Genomic DNA, 18,871 nt, shown 5'->3' on the forward strand with positions numbered 1-18,871 from the left:
CGCGCCTCCTCCCGCCCGGTCACCGCCTCTGCCGGCATGTCCCGAGCCGCGCTCCCCGGCCGGCCCGGGCGGTCCCGCTCGTGAGCCCGAGCCGAGCCCGGCGCCCTCCGCCGCCCGATGGGCTGGGCCGAGGAGCGTCTCCGCAGTCGCAGGTGCAGCCGCCGTCCCCACAGCCTGAGCGGCGGCGGCAGTGGCTTCCGCAGCGCTCGCCGCAGCAACAGCAGCCGCCGCGTAACCCTTTGCTCTTTGCAGAATGGCCCGCTTCGGAGACGAGATGCCGGGCCGCTACGGCGCCGGCGGAGGAGGCTCGGGGCCGGCCGCCGGGGTGGTCGTGGGCGCCGCGGGCCGAGGAGCCGGGGGCAGCCGGCAGGGCGCGCAACCGGGGGCGCAGAGGATGTACAAGCAGTCGATGGCGCAGAGAGCGCGGACCATGGCCCTCTACAACCCCATCCCTGTCCGCCAGAACTGCCTCACGGTCAACCGCTCCCTGTTCCTCTTCAGCGAAGACAACGTGGTGAGAAAATACGCCAAAAAGATCACGGAATGGCCATATCCTTTGCCCCGAGCCTGGGCAGCTGCGCCTCCCCTCCTCCCCTTCCTCCTCCTCCCCCTCCTCCTCTTCCCCCTCCTCCTCCTCCTCTTCCTCCTCCTCCTCTTCCTCCTCCTCTTCCTCCCCCCTCCGCCGGACTAGGAGATAGACCTGGGGGCTGATGGGATCTGGGGGGCTCCCCACTCTGCCAGGGGCTGGATGGGGCCCTAGGAGCTGAGGGGCAGCGTCCCCCTCAGGGCCTGATGGGCTGCAGCTGCGGAGCGAGCCCGGAGTGGGTCGGGAGCTTGCGGAGACCGATGTCATCCTTTAGGTCTGGGCCCTGGGGTCGCTCGTGGGCGCTGGTGGGGGCCCTTGCAGACAGTCCCGCTGGGGTGTGACTTCTCCGGATGGTGCCCTGGCTGGGCCAGGGCCTGGATGCTTTGGGTCAGGGTGAGAGGACCCAATACCTGGGGGTGGAGGCTTCGGTTTGGTGCCCCCACCCAAGTCCTCTAAAACTGTACCCCGGAGGACCTCTCCACCCTAGCTTTCCACACAAGGTGGGAGCCGCTTGCTCAGGGCAAGGTTTGCTCAGGGTAGGGCGCTTGGCAGCTCCCAGGGCCAAGAGCGGATGGCACACCATGTGGCCTGGCAGTGAAGCCAGCCCTGGTCACAACGAGCTGCTCAGGTGGGCCGCTGGCTCCATTTGGGGGTCATGTGTCTAGTTTGGGGTTTAGGAGATGCATATTCAGACCCCATGTATGCAGGTCGGTTTCCTGTTATCATCATCATCTTTTGGGGTGTAAAGAGGCTTATCCCATCTGCCTGGTGGGGCCCATAACCTAGGAAGACCCCAGGTGGGTTCTTTAGGTAAGAGCCAGGCAGGATAGGGAAGGAAGTGTGGGTCCCTTTGAAGGGCTTGAATTGGGTTCAGCTTCTCTCATCCTAAGAAGCTGGGAGGGGACACCAGGAAGAGCCTCTGTAGGGACATTTGGGCAGGTAGAGGCCTTTACCCCTTCCTTCTCTCTAAACTAAAGACCCAGAGGAAAAAGAGTCCATCTTCCTTTCTACACACAGCACCCTTGATTTCTTGAAATCTCTTCCATAAACCTGGAAGAAGGCTGGCTTAGCATCTGGGGAGAGACAGGCAGGATGGGTAGTCCTTCTTTCTCTCAGCTATCTAAGTCTGACCCAGATTCCCGGTGGGGGTGCGCACACCCTGTTCCCCAGGGCACCCTGCGATGCCTAAATGTGCCTCTTGCTTCAGGCTCTGGCCCACTTGGGGGAAATGAATGAGGCAGGATGGGTCCCTGGCGTTCACCAGGGGTGTCAAAGTTCTTGTGTGTGTGATTTGGGTGGTTCTATCTCAGGCCAGGGCTGGGCTCTTTGAGGTCTTGGAGTTATTGCTTGAGGGGTGTGGTGATCAGTATTTTCACCTCTGGGAGCTCCAGATGGTTGGTTTCTGGAGGATGTGAAATTATTCCAAGAGCTTGGGGGTTCAGAGTGAGTGGTTTATCCGAGGCTGGTGAAATTAAGATCTGTGTAGCAGAAGGCCTTTTTTTTTTTTTTTTTTTTTTTTTTTTTTTTTTTTAGACAGGGTCTCCCTGTAGCCTCAGCTGTCCTGGAAGTCACTATGTAGACCAGGCTGGCCTCGAGCTCACAGAGATCTGCCTGCCTCTGCCTCCAAAGTGCTGGGATTAAAGGTGTGCGGCACCGTGTCCGGCTCAGAAGGCCTTTTTTGGGGGCAGGTGTCACTGTAACATGTTATGGTGCTCAGAATCTTGCCCCCAAACCCTACTTGAAAAGGCTGTCCCTGAAGGTGGTGTGCCCCCCAGCACTCAAGGCCCAGGAAGATGCTCAAAGATCACGTGATTTCTGTGCCCATCACTGGAGTGAGCAGCTGGGGCTAGGAGGGTGTCAGGGGTCAGCACGTGTCCTTACATAGCTCTGGGCTATCCTGGGGTGTCGATGGATTGACAGCTTCTGTGTTGAAATGGCTTTTCCCCTTCTGCAGCTTTGCAAGGGGAGGCAGAGGTGGTGGGGAGGCCTGTTGTCCTCAGCTCACTCCTGTCCAATCGGATGCCGCAGCTCAAGAGCTATAGTCCCCTCACAGGAGGGATGGCAGGGCTGAGATGCGGGACCCACGCCACCACGATGCCAGCTTGCCAGGGCTGGCTTGCTCTGTAGCTTTGGAATGAGTGTGTGCAGTTTTCCCAGTACACTTTCTGTCCCTTCACATTACGCAGCCCCACTCCAGAAGGAGCACCCATCCCATCCCCAATCTATCACCAAGCTGGCCATCACACAGAGTAGTTCCCAGAGGGATGGGAAGGAAGGGACCAAGGATCCCACAAGGAATCCAGGCTAGGGAGAGGAGAGGAAGCAGACCGAGGAGTCAGAGTGCCCACGGAAGCTTTTTTAAAAAATACAAATCCTGTTGGCATTGAAAACATATAAATGCTTAAGTACTTAAACTTAAAAAAAATTAATTTGTTTTGGAGACAGGGCTTCATCTAGCCCAGGCTGGCCTGAAATTAACTATGTAGTGGAGGATGGTGTGGGCCACCACACCCAGTTTTATGCTGTGCCAGGGATTGAACCTGGGTTTCATGCATACTTGGCAAGCATTCTACCAATCGAGCCACATCCCGACCCCGTTAACTCTGATTAGAATAAAATCTGATCCCTGTACAGGCAAGCACACCAGTTGGGCCTAACATCATAAACGTTCACAAAGTGAACATGTCTGTGTTCCCAGCTCTCACATCAAGGGGCTCCCTCTACTTCCTGGTCTGGTCACCCCCCGACACACACACACAAGGCTAGCCTAACCCAGCTCCTTACCTCGTTTTTGAACCTCATGTGAATGGAATCAGCAGTGTACTTTTATGTGTGTCCTCTGCCACCATGTCACTGAGGTGCTTTCACGCTGCTGGAAGTGCTTCTAGAATGTTCCTGTGTATTGCTGTGTCTCTTTAGGATGTGTTTGCCCATGCTGCCCTTGATGACCCTGGAGTATGTATCTTTTGGCCCTTGGGGACTTTCTCTTCTGTAGAGTTGTCCTGCAACGTGGGTCTGGAATCTACACCCAGGAGTGGACAGCACAGCGTGTTGGGAATGTTTGCTGAGGGTGTAGAGAAGTATGGACCATCATGTCTTTGCTGGCTGAGGAGCAGGGTATGCAAGTTCTGAGCTTGATTGCCTGCTCATGGCGCGGGAGTCTGCCTTCCAAGTGTCAGTTCTGGTGTGATTCACTAGAGGTTGGAACCCTGCTTTCTCTTCACTCTGGGGCCACCTCAGTTCCTTCCTTTTCTGTTTCCCAGCATCTCCTGAGGCCAGCCATGTGAAAATAAGAGCTGTCCTGTGTCTAGGTAGAAACCCAGTGGGAGCTGTGATGAGGTCCCAGCTGCCTTGTACTCTCAGAGCCACTCAAGTGCACATGCCATTGCTCCTGCTCATTGGAAGCTAGGCTGGGCTCATCTGAAGAACTGGTATCTGTCAGCCCCATAAGGACCATCTCAGCTTCCCCCCAGCCTTCCATATGCTAGGGTGCCTCCCCTGCACAGTATGGAAATCTGACCCTGGCCATGAGCTAGGCACTGGTCTGTGTGCTGTCATACATCCTGTCCTCCATCACAGGTGTCCCATTTTGTAAGGACTTAACAAGGAGCCCAGAGTCACCATGGTGTCTGGGTGCCTGTGGGCAATGGCTAATGGGCACTCCTCTAGAACTGAGAAATACTCTTTTGGGTCCCCTGGGAGATATGACAGCACATGGTCAGATTCTTGGCCTGTCCTGAAAGGTAGAATATTCTAGAAGGTTCTGTTGCAGATGATGGATCAGAATGAGCTGGAGGATCTCTCTACTTAATTAGCTTGGCAGGTGTTTCCAGGAGAACAAGACTCTAGAAAGTGAGGATTAGCTTGGCTTACCCACGGGGAATGTTTTTCCAGAAGGGTTTGAGCTCTCCTTCAATCCATGATCTAAAAGGCTCCAAGATTTGTCCTTTGGAGGTGGCACCACACCAGGTGGGAGTCTGTGGCCTTTTCAGGTGCTGGGGCTGGAACCCAGCATGCCAGGAAAGCACAGCAGAGATCCACCCTGTAGATTGTGGGGTGCTGGGTCCACTCTGCAGATGAAGAGTGCTCATGGAGCCCTGCTGAGAAGGCTGTATAGACAGAGAGCCCCTGACTTAATGGGAGTGTAGAAGGGACGTGTGGACAGCATATAAGAATTTTGAATTGTGACCCTTTCCCGGGCCAGAGGTATACAGTCTGATGACATCTCACTATGCTGGGCAGCCAGGTGGCTGGTGGTCTTGATGGTAATGACTGACATGCTAGACCTTGTGGGCCTCCCTGGGCTGCCAGCTCTCTCTGGTGACTTCAATGCATATCAGTTTATAATACCTTCAGCTTAGAGTAGGTTCCTCAAGACCTCAAGCACTGGCCTGTGGTGTGTCAAGGAGCACTGTTTGTGGCAACCATTCTTAGACTAAAGTGTGTGGGGTTCGTCTCATTGAAGTGGGGTTCTGGTCTCTCGTCACCCATGGGATGGGGCTCAGCATTCTGCTTTCCCCCCAACAATTTCTCCTCTCCCCCTCCTCCTTCCTCTCTGAGGCAGGGTCTCATTAAACAGCCCCTGTTGGCCCTCTGTCTCAGCCACTGGAGTGCAGAGACTACATTGAGTGTGGCCTCTCAGGAACCCTTTGCTGCAGCCCAGGTCTGTGCTTGGGGTCTCCAAGTCTCCCTGACACATCCTATGACTGTTTCCCCTTCCTCATAGAAATCAGGCTTATCAAGGTGTGTTTTGTTTGTAGAGTTTGTCTTTTGTGTGTATTGTTTAATGACTTTTGACAGGTGCATGGGGTTGCAAAGCCACCACCCAAATCCAGATACAGAGCAGCTTCACCTCCCCAGAACCCCCCGCTCGTCTTCTGATTCGGCACCCTACATCCTCAGCCCCCTGGGACCTGTGACCTGATCTCCATTCTATAGTTCTGCATTTTCTATGAGGTTCTAAAAATAGAATCATGCACTAACTTTCCTTTTTCTTCAGTGCTGGGCATGGAATCTAGGGCTTCGCACCTGTAAGGCAAGCGCCCCACCACCGAGCTACATCCCATGGCTTTTGATTCTTTTCAGGCAAAGTCTCAAACTCTGTCCTCCTGCCTCTGCATGTCCTGTGCTGGGATGGTAGGTCAGCCTGTGTGGAACACTGAGCTTCTAGGGTTGGCTTTGCCCAGCCTCTCTGGTCTATCCTGTGGTGTGTGTAGCCTTTCTCTCTCTCTCTCTCTCTCTCTCTCTCTCTCTCTCTCTCTCTCGCTCCAGGGTTTCATTATGTAGCCTTGGAACTCGCTATGTAGACCAGGCTGGCCTCAAATCTGCAGAGACCTACCTGCCTCTGACTCTCAAGTGCTAGGATTAAAGGCATGCACCACCTCACCCGGCCAGCTTGGCCCTTTTAATTGCTGAGTAGTACTTCGTGGGATGAAGGACTACAGCTTGTTCCTGGGTCACAGCTGAAGGATATTTGGATGTCTTCAGTGTGGGCGACTGTGAATAGAGCAACTGTTAATGCTGCTGTCCTGGTTTTAGTGGGAACACTGGGAAGACATATTTCAGTTCTCTTTGGTAAATTCCCAGGAGTGGGATGGCCGGGTTTCATAGTAGGAGCAAGCTTAACTTTATAATTGATGGTCAAACTGTTCCCTAAAGTGCCTGTGATATTACATGGTCTCATGTCTGTCCTACATGCCCCAGGCCCTGATTCAAGTCACTGAGACCTTGGGGTGAAGGATCAGAGGTCTAGGAAGGTAATGAAAGTGGTCATGTTAAATACAGAGAAATGGGTGTGATTGGGGCCGCGCTCCAGGACCCTTGGCTCTGCCACTGACCAGCAGAGTCAACCTCCAAGTAGCCAGATCTTGGACTGTCACTTCTATCTTTTTTGTTGGTCTGCATTGTGCCTGGCATATATAGACATTTGTTGAGTGAATGCAAGAAGTATCTGTCTTCACCCATGAGCAAATGCTGCAACATCTGGTTGACCCTCACACAGACATTTTGAGCAAGGCTGTTAAGCTAGAGGTCTCCTGAATGGTGATGCTGGGACCTTCTTTCAGTGGCCCGGGAGGCATCTGCTGGGTGTTTGGGGCACACACCCTCCCTGCTTCTGTAAAGACAGGAGCACACAGTGTGAAGTCCCTCTGTTGAAGGCTGGAGGGTGAACTGGGCCTAGCCCTAATGCAGTTAAACTCTTGGGAAAGGGGCCATGTGCCCCAAAAGAGGATAGAAGGGACAGAAACATTCTCCAAGGGCTGAGACGTGGCTCATCTGATAGAGGGCTTGCCTTGCATGCCCTGGGTTTCATTCCTAGCACCATATAAACTGGGTGTGGAGGTACATTGCTGTCATCCCATCACTCAGGAAGTGAGGCAGGAGGATCAGTTCAAACTCATCCTCTAGTACGAAGTGAGTTTGAGGCCAGCCTGGATTGTATGAGACTCTCTCCACCCAAAACAAACACACAAAACCTCAACAACAGCACAGTAACAAAACAACAACTAAAAACTTCTTTGGATCTGGGCAGAGCAGCCCTCCCTGCAGCAGCTCCATCTTGGCACCAGGCCTCAGTTTCCACACTTTTTGTGGTAAGGACCTCTTATCTAGCATCTTTGGAGGGCTCTCCAGAGATTGAGAGGGGTTGCATAACACTGCTGAGAAGGCCCAGAACACAAGAACAGAATTCTAGAACGTTCTGTTACAGTAAGTTGTTTTGTTTTGTTGACAGGGCCTCTTGTAGCCCAGGCTGGCCTTGGGCTCCATATTCATCAAATCTGCTAACCTTGAACTCTTGATCCTCCTGCTTCTGCCTCCCCAAGTGCCAGGATGACAGGCCTGTGCCACCACATCCAGTTTACCAGTGTTCTTCTTGGGTAACTTTGCTGGGAATGAGGCTCTGTGGGTAGTACTGGGGCCCCCTGGGTGTCCCCAAGATGGAACAGGGTAGGTCTGTCTGGCTGAACACGACCATCTCTATCTAACACACCCTTCAGACATTGTTTATCCTTGGATCTTTCTGGAAGCTTTCAGGAAAAAGGGAAAAGAGTCATGCCTTCTTGGCCCACTTTTCGATTCCCTCTGGTCTAAGATAAATTAATTCTCTTCCGCTGCTCAGCCCCTCCCTTGGGGGGGTGACAGGGTAAGGGTTTGAACTGTGTAATTAGCTTTGCTGAGAGTTTCCCTCCCACCCTTTGTCGTGTCCTTGTCCCAGAATGAGACTGCAGACGTGGGGCCACTTCTGTGGCCACCACTGTGTGCCCACTGTACACTCAACAGAAGAACTCTGCTCAGGTCTGATCTTAAAATTTGGGAGCTCACTGGGTGTGGTGGATACCCTGTCAAAAGGGTCTGGGTCCACAGTCAGACCTTGTCTCAAAAACAAAAACACCAAAGAAAACAAGAAAAATAAGTTGGGTTCTCTGGTCTACCACCCCAACCCTCGGTTTCCTTCTCCCCTGATTATCTAGGAGAATAAGGTACTCAAGGAATATTCTTAAGGGGTGAGTTGGGCGGGCTGAGTGAGCCACCGTCCCAGTTTTTCTGTCCTGATTTTAGTATTTGAGATGCTGGTCAGATCTGAGCAAACAGGGATTTTGGCCTCTTCAGTAATGAATTGTTGTTTTTGGTGCTGGGAATTGAACCCAGGGCTTTAAATTTCTCTGTGTGTGTGTGTGTGTGTGTGTGTGTGTGTGTGTGTGTGTGTGTGTGTGTGTGTGTGTGTGTGTGTGAGCATGAGTGCGCATATGCATATCAATGCAACCTTGGGTGTCATTCCCATGTGCTGTCTATCTTGTTTGTTTGTTTGTTTGTTTGAGACAGGGTGTCCCTGTAGCCCCAGCTTGCCTGGAACTCACTATGTAGTGCTGGGATTAAAGGGGTGCACAACGCCCTGCTCTCTATCTTGATTTTTGAGACAGATTCTCTCACCAGGATCTAGGGTTTGTCAGTTAGGCTAGGCCATTGGCCAGTAAACTGAAACCCACCGTCACCAACCATTTCCCCTGGGCAGAATTATAAGTGAACACCAGGACACTTGGCTCTTATGTGGATTCTGGGGCTCAAACACGGGTCCTCACGGTTGCATGCCTGGGACTCTGCGAGCCATCTCCCTGACCCCGCGGCCTCACACATTCTAGGCAAGTGCTGTACCACTGAGCTGTACCCCCAGCCCTCTTTCCACTGTCTTTTTAGGGTCTCACTAAGTTGCCTAAGCTTGAATTTGTGATCCTCCTGCCTTATCCTTCTGGATGCTGAGATGGCAGATGTGAACTGCTGTGCCCAGTCCAGGGAAGAGCTGTTGACACCAGCAAGGAGAAAGCAGGGTTCTGTCCAGGGACTATTCAGCAACAAGGGCACTTGTCCAGGTTCCAGTGACCAGGAAAAGGGAGAAATGTTTGTTCTCTTTTCCTCTGAAAAGCTGAGCTGTTTTATCAGAAGGACTGCTGCTTCCAGAAGGTGCTGATGCAGCCGATGAGAGTCATTGCTAAGAAGCAAATGCAGGAGTTAGGTTCCGGTCAGGTTTGGTCATTTGGCTTCTGCCAGGCACAGCCTCATCTTTGTTCATCATGGCTCTGCCTTCCGCTGTTAGTGTCTGTCATGTGTGTGTGTGTGTGTGTGTGTGTGTGTGTGTGTGTGTGTGTGTATGTGTATGCTTGCATGCACACACACACAGGTACACATGCATATTTGCATGCCTGTGTCTGAAGGCCAGAGATCCACCTTGGGTATCAATCCTCAGGCACCATCCTCTTTTTTGGGGGGACAGGGTCTCTCAGTGGCCTGGAGCTTTCCAAGTAGGCCAGAAGTAGGCCAGGCTGGGTGGCCAGTGAGCCCCAGGGAGCCTCCTGTCTCTGTTTTCCCAGGACTGGGATTACAAACACACATTACCACATTCTGGAGATGAAACTCAGGTCCTTGTGCTTGTCAACACTTTACTGACTGAGCTGTCGCCTGCCGCCACCCCTATTTTCCAGCGTTGCACATGGATCAGGGTCTCAGGCATGCTTGCTGAGCACTCCACCACTGAGCCACACTCCCTGCTCTCTCTTTACTTTCTTTGTCTTTTTTTTGGTCTTTTTGAGACGGTATCCCTGTAGCCCCAGCTGTCCTGGAACTATGTAGACCAGGCTGGCCTTGAACTCACAGAGATTTGCCTGCCTCTGCCTCCTGAGTGCTGGGATTAAAGGCGTGCGCCACCATGCCTGGCTTACTTTTTATTTTGAGACAGAGTCTCACAGTGTAGCCTGGGCAGGCCTTGAACTTGCAGGCCTACTATGTCAGCTTATGAGTGAGGCATTTGGTAAGCTGGGTCAAGCTCTGGAGCCATGAGAAAGTCCAATTTAGTGACTCAACTGCTCTCAGCCAGTGCTGACACTGTCAACTCCATGTCTCCTGTTAGGCCCATGCATTTTGCATGTGTATATGTATGAGATGTATATAAAACTTTAATCCAACTTTTAAAATATTTTTAGGGTTAGGTGTGTGGATCAGCAGTAAAGCTCTTGCCTAGAATCTCCCCATGAGGGGCTGGAGGTGTGGCTCTGAGGCACAGCACTTACTCAGCATTTGGGAGACCTTGGGTTCCATCCTCAGCACCTCCACACTTCTCCACACTTCCCCACATCGATGGAGTGATGTTGGGACTGAGCTCCACAGGGTTAGGCAGTTTCTGACCTGCCAAACTCTTACCTCCCTCACCTGTGGATTTTCTGTACTTAAAATGGGGGGAAGGCCATGCTGCTTGCAGGAGCTGCTGTGAGGCTCCATGGGGAGGAGTCCTGGCTAGAAGGAGTGCCAGAGAACAGAGCGGACAAGGTGGAGCTTTAGAGTGGGCATGGGCAGGCATGATCTGGCTGCATGAAGACCCTGGCTCACAGCTGCCTCTGGCTTGTTTGTGAGATGGGGATAGGCCTCCTGTGTCAAGGAATTGTAGGAGGGACGGACAGTACACACATGGCATGTAGTCAGGCTGTCTCCTAAAGAGTAGACAGATCAGACCTCAGAACCTGAGGCTAGACCTAATGCTGGCTAATTGCTGCTACCACAGCCCTGAACCCCATCTGTCTAGACTCACGTCCTTCTGGCTACTGCTGTGCTGCTTGCTTTGTCTTGTGGTGTTGACTCTCGGGGCCTTCTACATGCTAGGCCAGCTCTGTGCCCCTGAGCTCTGTCGCCAGCCCCTGTACTTGCCCACTCCACTGTACTCTACGTTTCTGAGCCTCATCTCTTGTGCAGTGTAGCTCTGGGTCATTTACTCTTTCTCTGGGATAGTTCAACAGATTATCCATTTTCCCTAGTGATATTTCCAGTTTATGGTGGCGGTTTTTCTCTTTATGTTGTAAGCAGTGCTAGCAGGGTAATGAGTAGGTTACCAGTGAATGAATGAATGCTGGGTATTCATTGAGTCAGTTTCCAGCTAGAATTAGCTTAACTGTTGTTATTTAGAGGACATCAACTACCATGCAGGTTGGGCTCAGCTGATCTCATACTCCACACATGTTGTCCTGCAGGGTTGAGTCATTCAGCCATCCCCGCTCCTGCCTGTGTGGTATGTATCAACACCTGTACATTGGCCTTGGCAGTGACTGCGTATAGAGAAACTGCGTGGTCACGTTGAGAGCCGAGTCCCGCAGGACCCAGACCCCAGCTTTGCAAGTTTCTGGCTGTGTGACTTCAGTCTCATCACTCAGGTGCTTGGCATCCAGCTTCCTGCTGTGGCCTGAATGTGCATTGCATGTTCACATGCAGAAACTTAAGCCCCAGGGCAGCAGGGTTCAGAAATGAGGCTGGTAAGGTGGTTAGGGCAGAGATGGGGACATGACTCAGCAGTAAAGCTCCTGCCTAGAATCCCTCAGTGAGGGGCTGGGGGCATGGCTTGGTGTACAGAGCCAAGGCATCCCGTGTACAGCAAAGATGGAAAAGATTACTAGCTCCTGTAGACTCTGCCCTTCTCAATGGGTTGACACCATTGTTACAGTAGTAGACTCCCAGTGAAAGAATAATTCCCTCCATGCCCCAGTCTCTGGCTTCCTCTCTTGCCTTCCATTCTGCTATGGAATGATGCAGCACAAAAAAAACTTTATAGATGCACCTGGACATTGAACTCCAAAACTGTGAGAAATGCATTTTTTTCTTACATATTACCCACTGCGCAGTGTTCCATTATGCATCACAAAACGGGCTCAGAGCATTGTACAATCTGTATTGGGGATTCTTATGGCACCATCTTGGATGACTGATTGCATTAGTCCACAGGGTACTTCCAATTGTGGGTGGCACTCAGCACTGTAGACTTTTCATGGAGGGATTGGGTGCATGATGGCTGTATTTGGGCAGCCATGTTTGGGTTTCTCTGACCCAATGCTTGGATTAATGCACGACACACAGTGGGTGCTACATATGTGTTTATATTCTGCTCTGTGTTGCCAGAGTTCCTTTGATGTCAGTTCTTCTTTGGTATTGATGTTGTGCCAAACCAGTGTTGCTTCAAGATATAAACCAGGGGAAACAGCTACAGTCTTGTTTTTTTTTTTTTTTTGTTGTTGTTTTTCAGTGCTGGGGAAGGAACCTTGACATCCCTGTATGTGCTAAGTGAGCACTCTGCCTCTGAGCCACATACCTTGCTCACTGTCAATACAAGAATCTCTTGGTGCCCAGGCCCAGGCCAGATCCCCACCTCTCAGCCATCTGTTTGTGTGTTCCTAATCATCTGTCCCCTTTCCCTGTGACCTGATGCCAGACTCTCTCCACTCCCTGCTGTTCCTCCTTCCTCTCTGCATACCTTTCTCCCCAGCTCACCCTATCCCTTTAAGAGCCACTTTTGAAGGCATCAGGTACTTCAAAAACATGAGAAGTATCTGCCTTTGCAAATTGTTAGAGAATTTCGAGTTTTGTCTATTTTTAGTCACACTGAAGTCATTTCAGTTATGGATCATGGGGCTTGGGGAAGAGGGGATCCATGCAATTATGTTGGGATGTGTGGGTTGTTGGATGGCTAGGTGTGTAGGTGAATGGGTGGGTGGGTGGATGGATGAATAGATGGTCATTTGGACAGATGGATGGATGGTGGATGGGTAGATGGTGGACAGGTGGATGGTGGGTGGGTGACTGGGTAGAAGGATGGGTGGGCGGATGGAGTGATGCATTGGTAGATAGTTGGGTGGATGGTGGATGGGTGGGTAGTGGATGGATAAGTGGTGGATGGGTGAGTGGTTGAATGAGTGGGTGAGTGGTGAGTGGGTGATTGGGTGGGTCAGTGGATGACAGGATGGATTGGTGGATAGATCAGTGGCTGGACCAATGGATCGGTGGATAGATGGGTGTGGATAGATAGATGGATTGGTGGATAGATGGATGGATGGATGGATGGATGGATGGATGGATCAGCCAATGGATGGGTGGGTGAGTGACTGAGTGGGTGGGTGACTGAGTGCATGATTGGATGGATGGATGGGTAGATGAGTTAGGATGTGCATGAACAAGTAGATAGGATGATAAAAAGAAATCAGATTGAAAGGTGGAAACACAGTAGGCAGGTAGATGGGCATTCGACTGTCAGTGTGGTCATGACAAGGTCTGGTTGGTTCCCAACATGTGCTGTTCTAGTGTCTTGGGTGTTCTAGTGTCTTGCGGATGTGTCACTCTCCATTTCCCACCATACTGTGCCTGCTTCAGTGCCAATTCAGTCTTACCTGTGTTCATGAAAACCAGTAGGCTTGTGAGTTTTCATCATGCATTTCTAACTAGGCAGCAGAAAGCAGAGGGCAGGGTCAGTCTTTGTTACTCTCAGCACTTCCTCACTGCGCCATGCAAGTCTTTAGTTGGGTGATGTGGGGGGGATTATCAGAATTGTTAATAAAAATCATTAAAATCCAAGCTGGGAGTGGTCACGCACACCTTTAATCCCAGCACTCAGGAGGCAGAGGCAGGAGAATCCCTGTGAATTTGAGGCCAACCTGGTCTACATAGCAAGTTCCAGACTAGTTGGAGCTACAGGGCGACCCTGTCCCCCCAACAAAAAAAAATCCAGGTATAGGACTGAAAATGGAATTCCTTGGCTTTTGTTCATTGGGTGTTGGGCTGACGGGATACAGAGGAAGTGCTGAAGATGGCCACCTAGCAGCCCAAGTCCATGAGTTATAGGGTCATAAGGTCCTGTGAGGCCTGCAAGGCCTGGTCCCTGTCATGTCTTTGATCTCACTCACCCACTCTCTGCTCCTCACTCTGCCTCAGCCCTCTCAAACCCAGCTCATTTGTATGTCATGATGTGGGTGTCCCTCTTCCTCCAGGTCTCCCATAGCTAGCTCCGTGGTCACCTCTCCCTAGAGGTCTGTGTATTTCCTTCCTTACTGCAGCACACAGGAAGTCTGTGGACACCTCCCACGCAGACAGAGTCCCTGAAGAGATTTTGATGTACTCCATTCATATTTGCTAAAGTTTTTATTTATTATTTTAATTTTCTGTGTATGCATGTATTGCCTGCATGTAGGTAAGTGCACCCGTCTCGTGCAATGCCCACAGAGGTCAGAAGAGGCTGTTGGATCCCCTGGGATTGGAGTTACAGATTGTTGTTAGCTGCCATGTGGGTTCTGGGATTCGAACCCGGGTCTTCTGCAAGAGCAACCAGTGTCCTTAACTGCTGAGCCATCTCTCCAGCCCCCTTCCATGGTTTTTTATGGGCGCCTCCACGTGTAGTGCAGGTGATGCACCGTACAAAGGTAGATCACATACCTTAGGTACCGCAGAGCTGTATGTATTTATTAGTTGAATTGCCAAGCTGATGCAAGTTAAAATTCCTATTCCGACAAACTGAAGATATTAACAGTTTTTGACAGATGGACTTAACTTGAGAAAGGGGCATCTTGCTTAACCTCACACAGGGTGTGTACTGGTTGGCAGAAACCCCAGAAAAGACTTATGCTGATATCGATGGTATTCCATTCAGGGCTGTGTGGTTTCCCTTTTGCCTCGCTAGTAGCTGATTTTGCTGATCTTAGCACTGCCCAGTGTCTCTGTGGGCACAGCTCTGTCCCAGTACTGATAATCCTTGTCCACAGTGCGGCATTTGGAATCCACACCCGAGACAACTGTTGCCACTTCCTTTGAATCTCAGAGGGATTTGGAGGCCAGGTGACTGGTATATTCAAGCTGTCAATAAAAGGCAGGAAAGAACAGTGAATTGGTTTGGGCATATTCCTGGTCCATGCATAAAACTGCTTTTGAACTGGGGACAATTTTACTCCGTTGGGGAATTTCTGGCAATGTCTAAAGACATTTTTGGTTGTCACGAATGCAGGGGGTGGGGTGGGATGCTGGCGCTGCCTTGTGGGTAGGATTCAGAGATGCTTTAAGAAACGAAAACACCCAGGACAGCCCTCCTCGGAAGTTACTCAGCCCGGGGTGCTAGCAGAGAAACCTCGGTGCCCTGGGCGACTGAAGGGAGTTGGGGGATTTAGGGTTTTGGGGTGACTTAAATTTCATTTACAGTTTTTCTTCCCTGCTCATGTCTAAGCTGGTTTTCTGTGAACTTTAGATCTCACACGATCAACTACAAGCTTGCTACTGACAGATGCGTTGATATAAATATAGCTGAGTGTGTGGACGGAAGTCTCAGCTGGAGTTGGAGAACATGGCGGTATAAGCTGCCGTGGCCTTCCCTGCGTCCTCCTGTCGCCCGGTTTTAAAGTCGTGCTTCACTTTCTTGGAGCTCCTGGCATGGACACCTCTCCTGGTGTCAGCTATGGCTCTAGATCCCTTCATCTCGTCAGACGCCTGGAGCAATGAGGGCTGAGACTCCAGCCCATTCATACATCCAGCCATGTGCCTCTATTGAGTACCTACTGTGTGCCAGAGAGGGAGGAGATGAGCATAGGCAGGTCTCAGACTGTGAGGATTGTACTTTATCCCACAGGAAATGATATCCTGTGTCCTCGTGTTTTTCTGGGCACTCCTTACACCTTCGGTTGTCCATGACAAAAGCGGTCTCATCTGGGGGTCTCTCTTTTGAGACAGACCATTTTTCCTTCAACACCAACCCAGTCGGTCAGGAGGCCTGTGCAAGTCTCTGTTTTTGTGACTGTCTCCTTGGGTGGATTCGCAGAATGGCTTGGCTCATCCATACCAGCATCCTGTGTCAGAAGTGGGGTATGGATCTGGGGAATGGTAAAGTACTTGCTGTGTAAAACAAGGACTCAAGTTAGAAACCCAGCACCCGTGTAAAAAGCTGGGTGTAGTGGCACACACTTATAACGCCAGTGCTGGGGAGGTAGAGATGGGCAGATAGAGTCCCGCTTGCTGGCCAGCCCGGTAAGCTCAGGCCAGAGGAGCTCCTGTCTCAAAGGAGGCAGGCAGTGCTCCTGAGGGGATACCTGAGGTTGTCTTCTGGGTCCCACGTGCACACGCACACATGTATTAAAAGGGGATGGGGAGGGGAGTCCAAATCCCATTTTGCCACAGCATTTCTAACTCAGCTGAAAACACAAGGAATGGGGTTTGAATTCCTGGGGGCTTCCTCATGGCCTCAGCTGTCTTCTTGGAGACGGAATGTGCATAGGACAAGAGCAGGAGTGTACAAATGCTATGCCTGTGCCTGTTAGGATGGAGGCTGCCCAGTGCTAGGTAGTGGGGGGCATATGGAGTGTAGCCATACTGCTTCGGTTCAAGACCCAGCTCTGCCCCGTGTCATTTTGACAAAACACTTTCACCCTAGGCTTCTGTTTCTCATCTGTAAAGTCAGTGCCCTGTGAACCCCAGGTCACAGTTAAGGTCAGGACAGCCTGTGGCATGACAAAGCAGGAGCAGGATCTGAATTTGGGCCTTACTGTTGAAGGTGAGAAGCTGGCCTTCTCACGCAGTGTGGGGTGTCTCTCTTTCACATAGCGTGGGGTATTTCTCCTCACACCTTGTGGGGGTGTCCCTCCTTCCTCACACAGTGTAGAATGTTCCTCCTCACACAGTGTACAATGCTGGGTGTTGCTATGTGGTCCCACAGACCTGAGAAGAGCAAGCTCTCACGGCCCTCGCTCACACCAGTCTAGTCTCCAAGCGGGGTTCTGCGCCACACCGGAACCTGCATTGTTGAGGTGGAGTCATTTCCTCTGGATGTGACATGGCATGATGTTGTGTGACGAAGCAGGGTCTGTGGTGGGCTACAGTTACAGCCCTGATGATGTGGTAACAGCCAGTGGGGCCCTCCCACGCCTCGAGAGGGATGGGAGGCACACCAGACCCTTATCACTACCTCTTGCCCCAGTGGCATGTGGTCTTGGGGGTGCAAGCATACGGAGGAGGTGGCAGGTGAACTGGGGGTGTGGCTCGTTGGTGGTGCTTGTGGGGTCCTCTCCCCCATGGGTAGGCTGTCTGAGCATCACCTTCATCCTCGCTTCGTTTCTGTTGCTGTGAGGAAGTACCCCGACAAAAAGTGACTTGGGAAGCAGAGGTTTTGTTAGACTTCAATTCCATGTTGAAGTCCATCTTGCTGGGGAGTGACAGAGGCAGGCAGGGGGTGGGGGACAGTGAAGGACATGGTAGAGGCCAACTAGGGGGCAGTGGAGGGGCAGTGGAGGCCAGCTAAGGAACAGGGAGAGGTAGCTAAGGGACAGGGTAGAAGCCAGCTGTGGGACTGGTATCAGTGACAACCTTGAGAAGCTGCTTAGCCTTAGTGAGTTGGTTTGTTGATCTGTAAAATGGGTGGAGGAGCAATGTCCTCTGTGGTAGGTGACAGTGATGGTGATTGGGACCTCCCACACCACTATGAGTGCTGCTCACTGCCCCTACTTGGCAGGTGGGTGAACTTTATTTCCTTTCTGATGTGGCGCTAAGATGTAGACACACACCCACAGACAGACAGACATCTGTGCTCCATGGTCCCCGGGGAGGGAGCCGCCCCAAGGAGCAGATGAAGAATGCAAGGATGTAATTGACAGTTGAAAGCATGTAGAACCATCTAGAAACTGTAAAGGTGCTCATGTCCAGTCATGACTGGTGCTGCATCCCAGAACTCAGGTGGCTAAGGAGGAGGGAATGGAGGAAATCAGGAGTTCTGGCTAGCCTGGGCTACAGTGTTACAACATAACATGCAACATAACGTGAACTAGCATCATAACAGTGTAACACAAAACATTACAACGTAACATAACATGGAACATGTACAGTGCAACACAGAATCACAACACACCACACAGCTGGGTCTATAGCCTACCCCATGCTGGCAAGGTTAGTCTCCAAGTGTGGGCAGGACTCATTGGCGAAGCAAAACTCTGCCAGGCCCTTTTGCTCCACCTTGGGGTAACCTGGAAGGGCAGGAGAGGAAACCCAGCATGGAGTTGGGGAACATGCAGGCTGGAGGGTAGCCAGCGCCAGGAGGCAGTGTGCACAGCCTGGGGATTCTCCTTTCGCTTCCTGTGGAGTGTTGCTTCAGGAAGGTGAGGTAGAGACAGTGGGGAATCTGTAGGGGACAGATGGGTGAGGGGTCCCCAGTGTGGGAAGTACTGGAGAGAGAAGGTGATGGTGGGACAGGAGCCCCTTCCCACTGCCCCAAAGGTGCTTTCGCTCTCGCTTCAGTTCTGGAATCACTTAAAGAAACAGGTCAAGTCTCCTAGCTCTGTCTCTAATATTCTAGGTTTGGGTTTCACTTAGTTTTTTTGAAATAGGGTCTCACGTAAACCAGGTTGACTTTGAACTCAGGATCCTTCTGCTTCAGCCTTCTGAGTGCTGGGGTGACAGGCATGTGCCACCTCAGCTGGTTTAAGATTCTGGTTTATTTGTGAAACTTCACAATGAGATGCCTTCTTGACATCTGGCCTCTTTCTTTGCTAGAAGGTTCTCTGGTCCTGGGCTGCTCAGTAAGGCATCTGTTATCTCCGTGTGAGCCTCACCATTTACAGAATCAGTAAAATAAAAGCCAGTGGAAAAGGCAATCTTCACGAAGTGTACCTGCACCCCACTGACCCCCACGTGTGGCTATGCCGCAGTAAGGAGCATCCTGCTGTCTGCTGAACAGGGAATAAATAAGCTGGTTTGTCTGTTTGGTTGGTTTTTGAGACAGGGTCTCCCTGTGGCCCCAGCTGGTTTGGAATTCCATATGTAGACCAGGCTGACCTTGATCTCACGGAGATCCACCAGCCTCCACCTGCTGGGATTAAAGGCTCAATACCACATCTGGCCTTTATGCCCCCCCCCACCATTTTAAAATGTGTGGTCCGGCAATCTGGCAACATTCGCAGTATCTTGTCACTATCACCTCTACTGAGTTCCGAGACATTTTCATCACTGGGAAGGAAT

General features: G+C 51.4%; 1 protein-coding gene across 1 annotated transcript in view; it reads left to right on the forward strand.

Annotated features, from left to right (window-relative positions):
* Positions 1-65: 65 nt before the first annotated feature.
* The window catches only part of Cacna1a (calcium voltage-gated channel subunit alpha1 A), a 252,884-nt gene continuing 234,078 nt past the window's right edge, over positions 66-18,871 (forward strand). The window contains exon 1 of the mRNA XM_029557367.1: positions 66-549. Within this exon, the coding sequence (XP_029413227.1) occupies positions 254-549 (296 nt within the window). The 5' untranslated portion in view covers positions 66-253. The remainder of the gene's footprint in view (positions 550-18,871) is intronic.

The sequence above is a fragment of the Nannospalax galili genome, unplaced genomic scaffold (genome assembly GCF_000622305.1).
Source record: "Nannospalax galili isolate Female #2095 unplaced genomic scaffold, S.galili_v1.0 scaffold47, whole genome shotgun sequence".
Lineage (NCBI taxonomy): Eukaryota > Metazoa > Chordata > Mammalia > Rodentia > Spalacidae > Nannospalax > Nannospalax galili.